Source organism: Corvus hawaiiensis, chromosome 2, assembly GCF_020740725.1.
Source record: "Corvus hawaiiensis isolate bCorHaw1 chromosome 2, bCorHaw1.pri.cur, whole genome shotgun sequence".
Classification (NCBI taxonomy): domain Eukaryota; kingdom Metazoa; phylum Chordata; class Aves; order Passeriformes; family Corvidae; genus Corvus; species Corvus hawaiiensis.
In genome coordinates this window covers 52,304,328-52,320,261 of record NC_063214.1, presented here as the reverse complement: position 1 = coordinate 52,320,261, position 15,934 = coordinate 52,304,328, and the positions used below count along the sequence as shown (strand labels likewise).

At 41.9% G+C, this 15,934-nt stretch overlaps 1 protein-coding gene across 4 annotated transcripts in view; it reads right to left on the bottom strand.

Moving 5' to 3' along the window:
* The window catches only part of MTUS2 (microtubule associated scaffold protein 2), a 269,268-nt gene that overhangs the window by 57,386 nt on the left and 195,948 nt on the right, over positions 1-15,934 (bottom strand). For all 4 annotated transcript variants that reach the window (XM_048294988.1, XM_048294987.1, XM_048294984.1 and 1 more), the window contains 2 exons: positions 9,140-9,301; positions 777-875 (listed from right to left, as the gene is read on the bottom strand). In XM_048294988.1, the coding sequence (XP_048150945.1) occupies positions 777-875; positions 9,140-9,301 (261 nt within the window). The remainder of the gene's footprint in view (positions 1-776; positions 876-9,139; positions 9,302-15,934) is intronic.

Genomic DNA, 15,934 nt, shown 5'->3' with positions numbered 1-15,934 from the left:
TATGATACATCTGTAGAGATGATGTTTTAGGTATTCAAGCAGTGTCTGAAAAACGACGCAACAGAAGATAAACTGCAAGCACAATGAAATCGGTGAGACCACGCGTGCTCATTTCAGAAGCATTTAGATCAGCCAAAGGCCAGCCTCACAAAAGCCTTTAGGCACCTTATCCATTTGTTAATGTACACTTAGTAGACATAAATAGACACAAGTCCTCTTCATTTCAGTAAACAAAAAAAGGTATTCTTCAGAAATGTTAAAACCATGTGTTTGTGCCCAATATTGAGGGATAAGTTGACAACATCCCAATAGCACTTTGAAGGCTATTTCTATAGATAATCCCTTTTCCAGTTATGCATAGAAATAGCCCAGGAAATTTAGTCCCTCTGCATAAAAGTAAGAATAGATTCTGAGCAACACACTATCACTCCAGGCAATTGTCTGAGGTGTATTTTATTTTGCTATATCTATCTGTTCCCTTTTTATGTAATAAAATTGGAATGATTAAAAAAATGTTCCTGTGCCCTTAAACACGTAATAGCAACAACTCTTTGTTTTGAGGGAGAGATGATTGCATGGTTATAACAAAGAGAACAAAAGTCTATTCAGCTCATGCATTGGTATGATAAAGCCTGCTGCAGCCAGCTTAATGAACCTTGGACACAATCAATCCTCACTTAACAATAGCAGGTCTCAGATTTGAGTGTGTTAACAAGAGAAGCAAAGTCAACAAGTTTAAATCTTTCCTGAAGCAGTGCTTTCAGGTTCATAAATACCTGGTGAGTGGAGTTTTGTGGCTGTTACTGCTGATTTCTTAGGGGATGAGACAGCTGGTCTGCTAGCATCCTGATCTTTTTGTACTTCTTTCTTCACGCCTGTTTTAGAAAAAATCAAAGATAGAAAGACATCTGGTTTATAATTCTGTTCATAACTATGCAGAACTATATTACTAAAATACATACCAAAATAGCAAAATTAAGTATTTCACCAATTCACATCGTGGGCTCTGCACAGAATGATGCTACACAGCACTTCTGGGTTGGATGCCAACCTGCCATGTCTGCAACCACAACAGTATACACGTGGCTGAGCTGACATTCACGGCACTAAAGAAGGACAAAAGAAGGCCTTACACACTGTATTGGCTTTCCAGTCATCTGCCCCATGACAAATGTCATTAAGGCATGAATAGCTACACAGGTAACCCATCCTATCTGTTTTAAGTGCTGTGTTCTGTCTCTTTACCTTGCTGTGCAACCTCATTCTGGGCTGCAGGAGAAGTGGAATAGGTGGAACAGTGCAAAGCTGACTGAAGTTACCTGCAAGTCCCTGCCCTGTCACCTTTTCCAGTAAGGAAGCTGCCTTTTCTGGAGACCAGCTTTCCCAAGATGGTCTCATGTAGGCAAGAGAGAGGCTTGAGCCAGAAGCAGGCAGGACGTGTCGGAGCTGTGCTGGATGTGGCTGCCCAGACACATGAGAGTGGGTCTCTGCCTGTGCAGTAAGTCAGGCAGGGACAGAGGTGGGCAAGCACATTCAGTGCACAAACCTGCAAGACACTATGCCAGTGTGGGATGAAACAGGGCATGGAATATTTCAGAGAGAGGTAACTCAGTGTCCGTTATTATTCATCCCACCACTGGAGCTCTCTGGTTAAGGCCTCGGGATGGTCTGCCAGCTGTCAAAGTTCTGCAGTCAGAGACTGCCTCTTGTACCAGGGAGTTACAACTTCCCCGGAAAGCCAGAGCGGCCACCCAAGCTCAGCTCCTCCTGCCCACCCACAGCTCCCATCAAAATAGCTCTGGGGACCATGCTGAGTGCAGTAACACGAGGTCCTGCCCTGCTTGTTTGACCATGGTGTGACAGTCACAGACACAGGACTTCAAGCAGAAAACATTCATCAAAGAAGTAAGGAGAAAGAGCAATAAAAAGCAAAACCCTGAGACAAAAATGTATTTTCCTGCTTGCTTTCCTTTTTTAAACCATTAGTGTTTGTTGAGGGCTGCATTTTAGCCTGAAGAACTGTGTCACAGCTGTGGATACACTGGAAAAACAGAGAGATTTAAGGCAAACGACTTGTTCTAGAGGGAAAACAAAGTTTGTGTTATTAACTTTCCCCTCTCTCATGAGTATGTTCACAGACATCTTATAGGAAAATGTCCCACAGAATCTGAACGATCTGAAGCAGAAAAATAAAATCAGATTTTCTTGGTGGTGCCTAATGACTGGTAGTCCAAAAGCTAACACTATCTTCCATTTTGCTTAATGCAAATGTGACCTGGCTTTTTCAACAGTGTAGAAAAATGACAATTTTATATGGGGATCATAATCTTCAGGGACACTTACTGGTTTACTAGTTTCTCTCCAAAGCCACACCTAGTCACAGCTGCAGTATTAGGTTTATTTCTGATGCCTCATTCACCTTTCCACTTCTGTCTGCATCAGGACTTGCATGCAGAGAGCTGCAGATACAGCATTTGCCACGCACCAGAAGCTGAGCTGCATAATTTCTAGCTCCATCTCTCAGCATTTGCTTGCAGAGTGCTTCTGGAAAGAGCACATGCACCTGCATGTCCAACTGTTTATGGGAGGGAAGCACAGCACAAGTTCTAAAACCTTCTTTGACTCTCTTCCACTGTTCATAGGCAAATCACACCATCAGTTGTCAAGGGCTGGTAAAGACTGAACACTTCCTCATACCTTTTCTTTTGTCCCACTCCATTTTCTCTGTTCATAAATACAAAATATTGAAGCTATGATTCTCATTTGTGATTAGTACTTTTCACAGTGAAGTGACTGAAGATAGAAATTGCCTGTGCCTGCCCCCTATTACACTGTGCTTTACTACAGAGTAGGACATAAAATAAGTTTATGGTGCCTTTTCATTACTAAGGACCAACCTGAGATGGCAGCTGGGAGACTAAACCAGGGCTTGTTTTATAAGATGTAGGTTATATAGTTACAGATTCAAGCATTACTTTGTCATGGTAATAAGGCTTTGGCTTTTCTGGGGCTTTCAAAATAAAAATATAATGCACAAATGGGCCATACACTGAGCTCCTCCATAAATTTTGCTATGCCAGATGCCAAACACAGGCAGTGGTAGAGAAAAGTGTGTGCTTTCCTTAGGCATGTAAATAATTAACTACTTTTGGTTTTGAGACATTTTCAGTGAGGACCCCTGGGGAGTTCATTCAGCCCCTTGACCTTAAGCACAAAACGAGAAACAATTCCCCAGTTAGAGCTTGGTTGAAAGAGAACAGAGCAAAGAAGCCCAGAATTTTGCAGAGGGCAAGTCAGGGTCTGTGGAGAGCAGTGGGAGTTGTGCATGGGTGCTGGCCAGCAGGGGCAGCTGCATGGGGGACGGAGACCAGCAGATAGAAGGTGCAAACAGGTATCTGGGCAAGGAAAGATAAGTAGGACTAATAACAAGGACGATTAGTGCCCTTGTTCAGTTTACAAGACCAGGAGAGCTCCTAGGTCTGGTGGAGCAGCAGTGCAGCAAGCGCGCACATGAGGAGGGGTTGTGCTGCAAGGGAAGAGCCAGTACCCAGCACAGCCTTGCTGGGAAGGAGCCAGGGACAGGGACACAGGGAGCTAGGAATTATTCTCCTTCCTAAGTAGAAGGGCCCTCGTGGCCTCTCTGTGGCCCTCCTTAGAGGAGAGGGATTTAGAAAGCACACAGCAGGCAAAAGGAAGGACAGTCTGCGGGAACAAACTGTTAGCGTTTTGCTAAGCTCCTCACCCACAGGGAAATTTTAGGGGAAGAGCCATCCCTGGCATCAGACCTCATATCAGAGCTTGAGCTGAATGCTTTTCTAAAAATGGGGCTTGTTCTTGACTTTTGAAACAACAGCTGTTAGTTGGTTAGGAAAACATGTTGATTTCCTGCAGGGAAAATAAATTTTTAGATTACAAGTGTTTGGGCTCAGAATTTGTCATTTCACAGAAATATAGAATTTCAGGTTTAAAAAAATCTGAGGGAGAGCACTGGTGTAGTAATTAGCGTAATATGCGGTACCACAGGGTATGGTGCAGCAGGAGGTTATATAGTTTGATCTTTTCTAGCTCGAAGTGCACTAGAAGTAACTCAAAGACTAAAATGCACATAGAAAGTCTGATGCTCCAGGGTAACTCAGGAAAAAAGACAAACATTTTCCAGTTGTTATTACAGGCCCGGACACATGTAAAACCTCAAATCATACTCTGTCATATAGATTTTGAAATGTCAAAAGGTGTTGTACGTGCAATCATGAAATAATAAAAAATACACAAAATTAAATTACAAAAGGAAATTAAGCACCATAAGTGTATATTTCCTGAACATGCACACTGTTTTAATTTTCTTCTAAATTTGTCTTTTATAATGTATATTAAATCTGATCTGGAACAAAATTTACTTCAAATCCTTAGTGTCACTGCCCACATACTGGAAATACAGAATTCCAGTTAGCTCTGTGTTAAATGCCTGTACATTAGCTTTATTCCTGCTGGCTGCATAATCAGGGCTCTTAGCACTGAGTTTCCCAGCAAAAAGCTCCTAGCATAGCAGGAACCACCATTAACTTCCAGGCTTCCTGGAACAGTTTCCAAGGCTCTGCCAACTCCTACCACTGGCAGAGCTCATGCAATGAGAAGCTGTCTTTTTGGTAGCCAGTAATCAAAGCCACAGACTACTAATTTTTATGTGAATCTACATCTCATTTAAGGTTAGACATCTCCCAGTGTTTCCCCTCTTTTAAAAGCTATACTTGTGTAAAGAAATGGATATTTCAGGCCATAAGATAACAATGAGCAGAAATACTTGTCTTTTCTATTAGTGTGCTTACAACACTTGCTTTAGAAAAAAGGCCTCTAAACACACAGTTCTGTAAAGGTATTTACATTTCCTAATTAACATACACAGCCTGCTCCAAATGAAACAGAAGGAGCAAATGCAAAATAATTAGAAACACAAGGTAAAGCATTCCAGAAATCACCTAGCGAAATAGCAGATGAACAAAGCCACTGCTCCATTCCCCCAGGAGAGCTGAATTCTCGCCTAGGAACCAGAGCAAAAGACACCTTACCCAAGACATCTTCTCAAGCACTGCAGAATCAGCACTTGTATTTGCCTGTACCTTTTTGAGTCTTCAAAAGCCAGTACAGTGGGATAGGCTTCAATTTGCTTTCATACTTCAGACTGAAAGCACGCTAACAAATTGTACATTGAGTATTTATTCCAAAACAAATCCTACCATGCTGTAGACATCATTAACAATTCAATGGGACTGACTGCATTCAGACGGATTCCAGCTGTTCTCAGGAGTATTTTATAAGTTAACTAATGCAGTCTGCAAGTTAAAAAAAACCCCCAGAAACCCAAGGAAAAGTCTTCAGTCACTCACAGACACAGAGAGCCCCTTTGAGCTTTCTTCTGCCTTTCCCCCTGACACCCACGACTAGTCATGTCCTTAGTGAGTAATGACACATCCCTGCATGCATTGTTTGAGACAAAATTAGCAAAGCTGGAAATATGATGGATTCTGTAGAATGAGAGCAGTCTAATTCTCTCTAGAGACTCTCTACTTCCTGTGATCTATGAGACACTGAAAGACTGGATAAATAAGTAGATGTGGAAGAAAGACTGTGTATTTGTTTAAGTAGAAACTGCTAATGCTTGTGCTTTTCCCTTTGTGTTTATTTCAAATTTAAATTAAATGTGATAAGAATAAAAGGACAGTGACTATTTCATTGTCTTGTCTGAAAGCAATTGCCTTGTTGTTGTATTGAAAAAGAAAAGTCTCTTTAGCTGGTGTTTAAAAAAATAAAGGAAAAAATAAACCTGATAAAACTAGTCATTCTTTGGACTGAATAGAAAATCTCAGGGTAATAATTCAGAACATCCAATGCTACTTGAAGAGTTAAAACAACTACTCCATCCATCTCTTTCTGCCATTTTGCAAGGATCCTATGGCATTTTATTGTCTCTTCCTCACACATTTGTGCTGTGGCATGTTTCAGAGTGGTTCCCAGAAGAGAGGTAGGAAAACCTGCAGTTGAACATCCCACTTTCACCTGCAAGGCAGTGCTGCATATCCCTATGTTCATACGGCAACAGCATGAATGCAACCCACTGCTATTCAGCTTTGAAGGGAAAGTGTTTGCAAGGGGGAACAAAGCAGCAGCAGACTCTTCTCCCTTCATCCCTGCAAGAGCGCTGGTGCTCACTCTTCCCCCCTCAGCTGACCTCAGCTCCTCCCTCTCCCTCCTGCTGATGTTGTGCTGTCTGGATTTTGCAGAATCTGATCAAAAGAAGCGCATTTTACACTACAAGATTGCTGGTGAGAGCTGAGATAACACTGACCTCCTATTCTTCATCTTGACTGACTGCATTTAACAGCCTGTCCTGTTACATATGATTTACTGGTACTTGTAAAAGCGCAGGAATTGACTGGGTGAGCTTTTTGAACAATGCTTTTGATTGTCTTTAATTTAGTGGGCCAAGTAGAAACAAGCTGCTCAAATTAATTCCTTACTGCCACTGTCATTGCACTCAAATCAGGGTATTTCTTCTGGGTGATAACAGTCACTTGTCTGTGACATAAATATTAAATAATAAGCAAGTAGAAATAGGAATCCCATAACACACACCCCCCAAAATCTGTAACAGGCCATAGAAAATATGAAATCCCTCAGGTCTCTGATTTCATAGACTGTTGGGTGGCAGGTCCAGCCTTGTGGACAGAACTGAGTCTCTGAACATTGCCTTCTGCTGATGTTCCCCCATTTTAAGGGCAATTTAGACCAGAAAATTCCTATATGTATGCTTCAAGTACTATATATTTTCATCAACATCTGTGGAAAGAAGAGGCTTCTATGAATTTCAGAGCTAGTTTACAGTTGCAAAGTTCCTGATGGAGAGCTGCTTTCACCTATTGTTAAACAAAATACGAAGCAATACAGCAATGCCATGTTTTAGTTAGGTTATCACAGTACTTCCCAAAGTAGCAAATATATTTAAGTCAAATTAAAAGGCCTCTTTTTTCTAGTCAAGTATGTGCTTTCTTTTCCCTTTTCTATAAATGGACAGACATGTAGGTATAGAAAGGGCTGTGCAATACACTGAAACCTAATTAAGTGCACTCTTCTCATAGACCAGTCGAAAGGCCATCAGTTCATGCCTGCACAACAATTTGCATGACAATGATCTTCCACTCCTATTGTCCCATGCCAGAATTATTTTTTGATCATCTGAAGCACAGCATCATCGTCTGTCCAGCAGCAGCTAAAGGAGTCAATTTTCATTAATTAAATTTTTAAAAATTCCCCTCATTCCAATTTATTTCACGAGCACTTTTAGTGAAATATCAGGAGTATAATCTCTCTTGAGCAGTTGTGTCTTTATTCTTTTTTTTAAGTGAAAGTTTACAGTTCAGGTGGTCTTCTCAAGTAAGATCTAATACATGAAAGCTTTTGTGTGATTTTTGATGGTTATTTTTGATTCATTAATATAGGTAGATATTTTCATTTGTGAATTAATTTACTACTCACACATAGATAAAATTATGTATGTCTCTGAAATACAATTGTAATTTTTTACATTACCTGATATTGCACTCTTTCAGAAATACTATTTATATTTAAATTACTGCCGTCCTCTTTGTGAAACTCTTTCCTTCTTCCTTTCATAAAATGAGCTGTGTGCAATACACATAGTGCCTGTGCTCCTCAGCTGCAACTGCAGAGTGCTCCAAGCACTTCAGTTTAGTAACTGCAATGTCTTGCACAGGAGGTTGGTCAGATGCTAAATATATATGCAACATCAAGCCTATAGAAATTACTGTCCAAAGGATACCTAAACAGAAAAATTTACATCCTGTAGGTGTCTCTATCACGTTGGGATCTACACCCAGTGTTCATTTGCTATTGCAAGAGAGGCAAGATTAGAATTGCTAAAAAACCCTTGTCTTCATCATTTCTTGATTTATTTCAACCTTTGCTCCTATCAGATACTTGCATTGTGAGGAACCATGACGCTGCTATAATAAAAAAAAAAAGAAAAAGAAGCAATGAATTGGCCACAGATACATGCTGCTAATTTGGCTCATAAAAAATTAAACCAGAGCATTGGACTAACATAGTTTCTTTTGTTTCTGTCTGTTGTGTAAAATAACGACTTCCTAAACTTGTCAGCTGCCCCTGTGTCTGACTGTTTGCATAACACAGATAGGTAACCCTACTTCCATGTTTAGCTTCTTTCCAAAATAAACCAGCCAAGTTTATGACAATAAAATGACTCAGTAATTACTGAGTTATCCCTTCATCCTTATCTTGACCCATGAACCTTTTATTGTATTTATCTCCCTCTGTTCAGTTGGTTTGGTGGGTATCTGGTGTCCAGCCAAGGTCAAACCACTGCAACAGGTTAATCTATCTTGAAAGCAGGTGACAAGAACTAGCCATTCATAAGGTGTTTGTCTCATATTTTGCACTGACTTTTCCTTCCCAGCTCCATTTGCAGTGTGTTATCAAACCCAATGGAACTTACATAGAAATGAAACACTGTTGAGTAAGAGCCAGCCTGGATAAAATTATTTATTTTGGAATCTAAAATGTTAGGTCTAATCTGAACTTGATGGAACTGGTCATTTAAGTGAATTGGACAGAAGGAGAGTTTAGGCAAGGAAACAAATTGAAAACAAGACTAGGATTTTTTTTTGCTTTATTTGCTTGCCTCCTTCTGCCTCTCTGAGTGAAAAAAAAAGATTGCTCAAACCTAGAGGCCAATATTCTCATCACTGCAAGCCTACCTAGCAATGAATTATCTGCTCAGTGGAATGCTTTGGTCTCTAAAGCAATGCAGTGTTTTTAAAAAGCTGCTTGGTGAGAACCAACAATATATACACTAAATCTCTGATATGTGTAGTTAGGGACAGCAAATGCCTTCAAATCCACACATAGCTCACAAAATGAGATTATAGCCGTGTTGTTGACTGTGTTTAAAAGAGACTCCAGTAAATGGAGTCCAAGTCAGCACACTGGCAATGGGCCCAGGGATGGCATGAAAATTAATTAAAAGCAAGCAGTAAAACAGCATCACAGCAAGATTTTTGCATTTCTTGGCTTAACACAGGTGGTGTTTTAAGTTTGGAGCATTTACCAGCGGGTGCTGTGGCAGTTTTTGGTGCTGGCAGCAAGCTCCTGCGTGAAGTCGCTGTGCTGCTCGATACCTGCGTCGTGCTCTTGCTGCTCCCCTTGGGAACATCTTTGGAAGGTGCAGACACCCTAGGGGTGGTCTGCTCTTCATTTCCGAAGCTGGAACCTGCAGGAGACCAGAATTACACTAATTAGAAGTCCATAAAAAATGTATGTGAACTGTGGCATACAGACCGAACTTCTATCAGCAATTACGATCTACAAAGACACGTTCTCACTGCACCTTGGGCTAAGTTACATGGACTTTCTCCAAGACAAACCTTTAGGTAGAAATAAAGAGTTCCCAACAACTTACTTAAATGCCAAGTCTTGGCAGCTGTTAGAGTCTGATTCCAACAGGAACTTAAGACCTCCTCTTGGTCTAGCTCTGTAAAGGTATGTGGGTACAATGCTCATAAAGAAACAAAGGAATTCCTAAATATCTGGGTGGACAAGTTGTTTATGGTTTTGTAGCTGCTACAGGAGCCACAACACACATTCACCCTATCACTTGGAAGCTGCTGGTGTTTGAAATAAAGCGGAATACCAAGGCTCAGTGGTGCAAAGTTCCAAATTCTCTTGCTCAAGTGGGATTTCCCACAGAGTCCCTCATCACACTGAGACATTTGAATAATAAGATAAAAAACAAAGGAAAAATTCTGCCTTAACTCTCACATCCACTTCAATCATATTCTCATAACAAATATTAGGTTGCTAAGTTTTCCACCTTATATTGACCTCTTTCAAAACTTTTAATGGGTCTGGTTTCCTCCTGAACTTGCCATCTAGGGAATAATGACATCCTAGATTCCTTGTAGACATAAGGAAAACAGTATTTTCTTAACATTTGAGAAAGGCAAAGTTGGAGTATTGTTTTTACCTATCTGTCTACAAAGCCTAAGAGGAGCAAAAGATTACAGCAGATCTGGACTTGGACATTGGCAAAAGAATGAACATTTTGTTTGAAGAAACAAGAGGAGATAGTGGCAAGAAATACAAAGGATGTCAGAAAAGGCCTATAATTTTTATTTCAATTGTTTTACAAAGATACAATATTATATTGGTTAGGTACTGCCTGCAGGAAAATGACAGCATTATCTGAATAATTGGCATGTCCAAGTCTCCAGTATTTTTAAGACACAGGCTTCTTGAAGGTGTGCAACTAAAGGAGAGATTTCATTTTTGCCTTTTTACTGAAAATCTACTAGAAAAAAAAAAAAGCAGGTTGGAAAAGAAAATCCTCTTTTCTGATACAGGAAGAATACACCTTTTGGCTCTGAGAAAACAGCTTTAAGTTTTTCTGTGCCTTTGAAGCTGCTTGCACATAAGTCTTAATTTGAAGTGTGTATCTGCAGTATAAATGGACTTCTACAAACATATTTGACCTTTCTCAAGCCACATTAAAAATTCAGACAAAACAGTGTAGTGTTCCTCTATGCAGGAACAGAAAGACCTGAAGCATTGGTCACCTTTACACAGCTGTGCACATAACAACCCCTCAGCACATCAGGTCAGTGTTGAATAGTCAAAATACATGGATTTTTCACCTGTGTAACAAACATTTATGTGCTGAATTATCTGCTGACAAACACTGCTGACTTCTGTAAAGTCACAACCGCAGACAACCTGGCCCAGCCTAGCCCCGTCTCCTCTGCAGCTGTGCACGAGGACATCTCTTCTGGCAGGTGCCAGGGGATGCTGCAGCATGTGTGTCCACCTCAGGCTGTCTGCATCACAATCCTGAAGCTATTCCTGAAGTGGTCTGATATATGTGCTTACCCAGGCAGTTTGGGTAGCACCACTTGTAGAAAGTTTTTTCTCTTTCTTCAGCTATTTTTTTTTCTACGTTTCAGTTGCAGAAGCACTAACCTTGAAGATTAAAGTATTATTATTTGCAGAGAAATGCTGTTCAAGTGTTCTTTAATGGAAACCCGTTATTCTCAGTTGCAAAATGTATTATACGAGAACATTTCACCTCTCAAATCTGACCAAATGGAAGCAATTCCCGCATTGAAGTACAAGCCCAGGGGAGTTACATAACCTCTTATTAAAAAACAAATTAAAAAGTTTTCCTAGGTATTGAAGATGAAGTGCTGCCAGCTACAAACAGTTTTTCTGTCTAAAACACAGCATAAGAGATCTCCTAATTCCTTAAATGAGTGGATGAGAAAGCTGACAAACATGGCCTCATAGGATCCCTGGATCAGAAATGCCAGAGCCTGGAGAGAACCGGCCACACACCTTGTGCTGTGGCTGGACAAGCCCTTCCAATGAAAAACACAAGGAAAAAAAGCAATACAGCTTTTGATCTTTTATTAAGAAATGGACTCAGGGAGCTGAGCTGCATCACTGAGCTGGGTGTCTTGAGGCCCCAGGGCCAGCCTGCACCAGGGGGACCAGGGCTGCTCTGTATCAGGCACAGATGCTTCCCGAAATGGACGCACCACAGGGCACAGCCTGTCCTGTCAGCCAAGAGGGAATGTATTTAAGAAAGGGCAAAACAGTGCCCTGCAGTGAGCAGTGAGGGAAAAACTGTGAGGCTGAGAGGGAGCAGGTGTTCCCTAAGGACCCTGGAGAAGACCATGGGGAAGCAGGTATTTCCCTGCAGCTTGTGGAGAGGACCATGGCGGAGCAGATATTCACACTGCAGCCCACGGAGAACTCCACACTGACACAGGTGGACATGGCCCAAAGGAAGCTGCATCCATGGAGAGCCCTCACAGAAACAGGGCTCTGGAAGAAGCTGTGGTGCCTGGACATGAGAACTGTGCTGGAGCAGGTTTGTCCTGAGGGACAGCAGCCCTGGGTAAAGACCCATGCAGGAGCAGGAAGAAGTGTGAGATGGAAGAAATGACAGAGAGGAACTGTAATGAACTGACTGATACCCCCATTCTCCTCCCACTGCACTGCTCAATGGGGATATGGGATGGAGGAGGTAGAGGACTTGGGAAGGGAGAAGTGAAGTTGAGACTGGAAAAAGGGGGTGTAGGAAAGCTGTTTTAGTTTTTTGTTTTGTCTTTGTTTCACACCTTTCAACTCTACTTTAATTGTTAATATACTAAAATTTTTTCCAAGTCAAGTTTGTTTTGCCTGTGACAGCAACTAGTAAGTGATCTCCATGTCTTTATCTCTACCTGTGGTCTTATTCACCTTATTTTCTTTCTTGTCCTGTAGAGGAGGTGAGATAGTGAGACAGCAGCAGGGTGGGTGCCTGGCAGCCAGCCAAGGTCAACTCACCAAAGCAATATCAATACACCCAGGATTTGAGATAAGGTCAATGTTTAACTTAAGAGACATTACGTCCCACTTTGCTCTTCACTCATAGATGGAGATCTGAAAGAGACAGTGGGATACAGCAACACATGCGTGTATAACATGCCACAAAAAGCAAATGTTTGCTGCTTCCACGGATATCACTAGGGCAGCATCTAGTTCCCCAGGTGCAGAGGTAGGCGAGTTTCACGTTGCTACACATAGTGCTGGATTCCAGAGTTCGATAGCATTTAAAGAAGAAATTAATTGAAGATTAAGAGAATGCATATTCCTCATGACCTAGGAGGAAAATAAAGGTTTTAATTTACTGCAAGGAATCAACTTATAGGAGAATCAGAAAGATTATTCATCAGATGGTACCTGTTGGTCCATCATGAAATAATGCCTCCCACTATTATCTGCAGCTGGTGAATCAGTAGCATGGGTCCTTCCATGATACCACCTCTTATTTTTCAGTAAAAGCCTGTACAGAAACACCAGATGTGCAGTGGGTGAACAGTTTCCAGGTGACCACATCCTTTGTTGTATTGTACCTCTTCCCTCCTACTCCTCTACTTTGGCATTCTAAACCAGGGGAGACTCTGCTTGCCTTTGAAGCACCTGGTGAGTCGTTCGGGGGCTGCCACATAAAAGGCCCTGTATTTTTGCAGACTCTGTGCTCTGTGAGGAGCAGCACTGCAGTAGAGTGTTTAACAGGCTATTAATGACCTGCTGGGGCTAAAGGCCTTCATCCTCACTTTTATCACCTCCTCACTGTGAGCCCCAAGGAATCCTACTCTTCTGTTTCTGAAAAAAAAACTATACAGAAAAGAAGAATATTCCTTTGAAGACTTGCAGTTACTTTGGAGAGTCCCAGCTGCAGCTACTCTTCCCCTACACTTGTTTGCCAGTAGACATGGAGAAATTAGGGCTGGGAACATACTTTGAACATGTATGTTCAAAGAAAACCATGACCAAAATCCCACAGGCTCCTAGATGTCGTTGAACCACTCTCCCTCCATATCTGTCACCGTTCTTTTCACCATCTGGCCCTGCCCTGCAGCAGCTCATTTCAGGGGCTCCTCACCCTCAGAAAACAAAGACTCTCTTCTATGTGTCACTAGGAGTTAGTGCCTCCTATAGGTGTTCTTTTTCTGAAATTATTTACAAATATTTATAAAAAAGGATGGAAATATCATATGATAATATAGATAACTGTAAAACTAGCAGGAACATGTATGGGGAGAATTCTGCATTTGACGAGATATAAATTAGGCCATGTTCTGTGGCAGGTCTTGATCAGAGAGGAGACAACGATAGGAAGGGCTGTGTTCTGGAGCCCCACAGCTACAGATTTCCCTGTCTGCAGCCAAGGGCAATAAAGTCTCCTTTTGTTGGAGAATTTGCATCCTCTCTAGAAAAGCAGCTTGTTTGACAATGCCTACGGGTCTGTGTCTTGCTGACAAACAAACTGCAGAGGAGTATTACAGCATGAGTGCAGCTGTGTCTGCAGTTCCCTGTCCCGTGGGCTGCTATGTGCAGCCTGTGACACGGAGTGAGTTTCCAGCTCTTCACAGCAGGTCAAGCATTCCGTGTGCTGGCAGGAGGCTTGGAGCTGATAGCTCCTGCCACAGCTGTAATCACACTCAAGACACTGGGAACATGCTGGCATCGTGCATGTTCACTGAAGGACAAACATTTACTCAGGGTTATAGGAAGGCCCTTCCAGCATAGAGATCCTTGGACACTACTTGATGCCAAGTTAACGACAATGAAGTTACATCTAGTTGTTGCATCAGTGATGCCACTTAGGAATTCTAAATCACTTCCCAGTCACAGAACTGAAGAAGCTTTAAAAAAGGAGTTGAGCCACTTTCCAAATTCACACAGCAAGGAAACAGCACAGACAGAGAAGTGAGCAGGAAAACCTGATGATGAATGAGGTTGCAAAGACTTTTTTTCACCTGCAAAACACTGGGATGTATTATTCCTCTGGGTTTTACTAGGCTGCACTTTTGTGCCCCAGTTTTCAAGCACAAGTACAAGCACAAAGTGAAATTTAAAATCACTGCCCTGGGGAATGATCTGATAAGAAAAATACCTTAAACTACTGGAAATAATCAAGTGATTTTTAAAACTAAAACCTGCAAGACACACTTTTCACTAACTTGGAACTTTTGCCCATCCTTCAATTAATGCCCATTCTTTATTCCTGATTGTTACTTGTAAAGTGGTAAGTAAACATTGTAGAATGATTACCAGACATGCAACCTGTCAGCCAAGATTTTTATTTCACTACTGTAAGGGGGGCTGTTTTGAAGTCCAACATAGTATATTTCAATATGAGGTTTCACAGTGTAATTTTCAAGAGACACAACTGAACATACAGCTCCGTAGCTCAAGCTGAAACACAGCTATTGACCAAGAGGTACAGTGTGATCACTGGCCCCAAGGGCTAACCATGTTATTAAGATGTTATGATAGTACATAAGATTACTAGCTGACTAATTGGGTTTTTTTGTCTTTCAGACAGCTAGTGCCTGGTATTTCCTAACAGGCCAAATATGCAAGAGATCAGAGACCAGCTCATGACAGGTTTCTTTTCCATCCAGAACAAGAAGATGCTTAAGAACTAATGTCCACACAATGCTTAAGCCTAACTTAGCTCAAAGTCATTTTTCCCCGTTGCATTTTTCTTTGGCTCAGACAAAGATGTTTGAGCAATAATTCTCTGTAAAATACTTATTTTAGAGGAGGTTCGTGCCTGACCACATGCCTTTATAAAAGCTGATTTTTCAGAAGTCTTTACATTCAAAAATGAAACCTGAATTTTGAGTTCAGGTTAATAACTCAGGTTGATAATTTCCACCAAAATAAGGAGCCAAATCTGCAGTGCCTGTCAGCACAGCTTTAGATAGCTTTGGGTCTCTGCACTGCCAGAGGCACTACCTCTGAGGCAGCCCCCTCACTGCTAGGGAGGGAGTTTGGTGCCATCATTGATGATTAAAGATAGCTGTGATCAGCCATGGCTTTTGTACACTAACACATCACTAAGGGATTGCTGCATATCCATCCTTCTCCAGGTGCCCTCCAGTCCTAAGGCCAAGCACCTTTCTCCTGTGTCACCTGTTGTCAGATGGTTTTGGGCCCCTGGATCTGGCTGTGCAGAAAGCTGTTGGGCATCTGAAGGGTGGGAACCCTGCAAGGTTGACTACCACCAGAAGAGCTGCAAAAGCAGCTCTGTGCAGATGCACTGGCAGGCTCTACCTTTGCCTCCAGCTGCCCTGACTGCTTCTGCAGTCAGAGGCTGTATTCTGCACTTGCAGCTGATCCAGGCAAGCAAAAGACAGAGGTGATGTTTCTGGCAGGGCAGAGGGAAGCATCATCTCTTCAGGCTGTGCTTTCCTAACTCCAGTGGCAGTTGAGCTGCCAGGGCAGCACTGGCAACTCTACTTCCAGCAGGATGCCCTTGCACACGTGGCCTTTGTTTGAGGCTTGGTCCATCCGA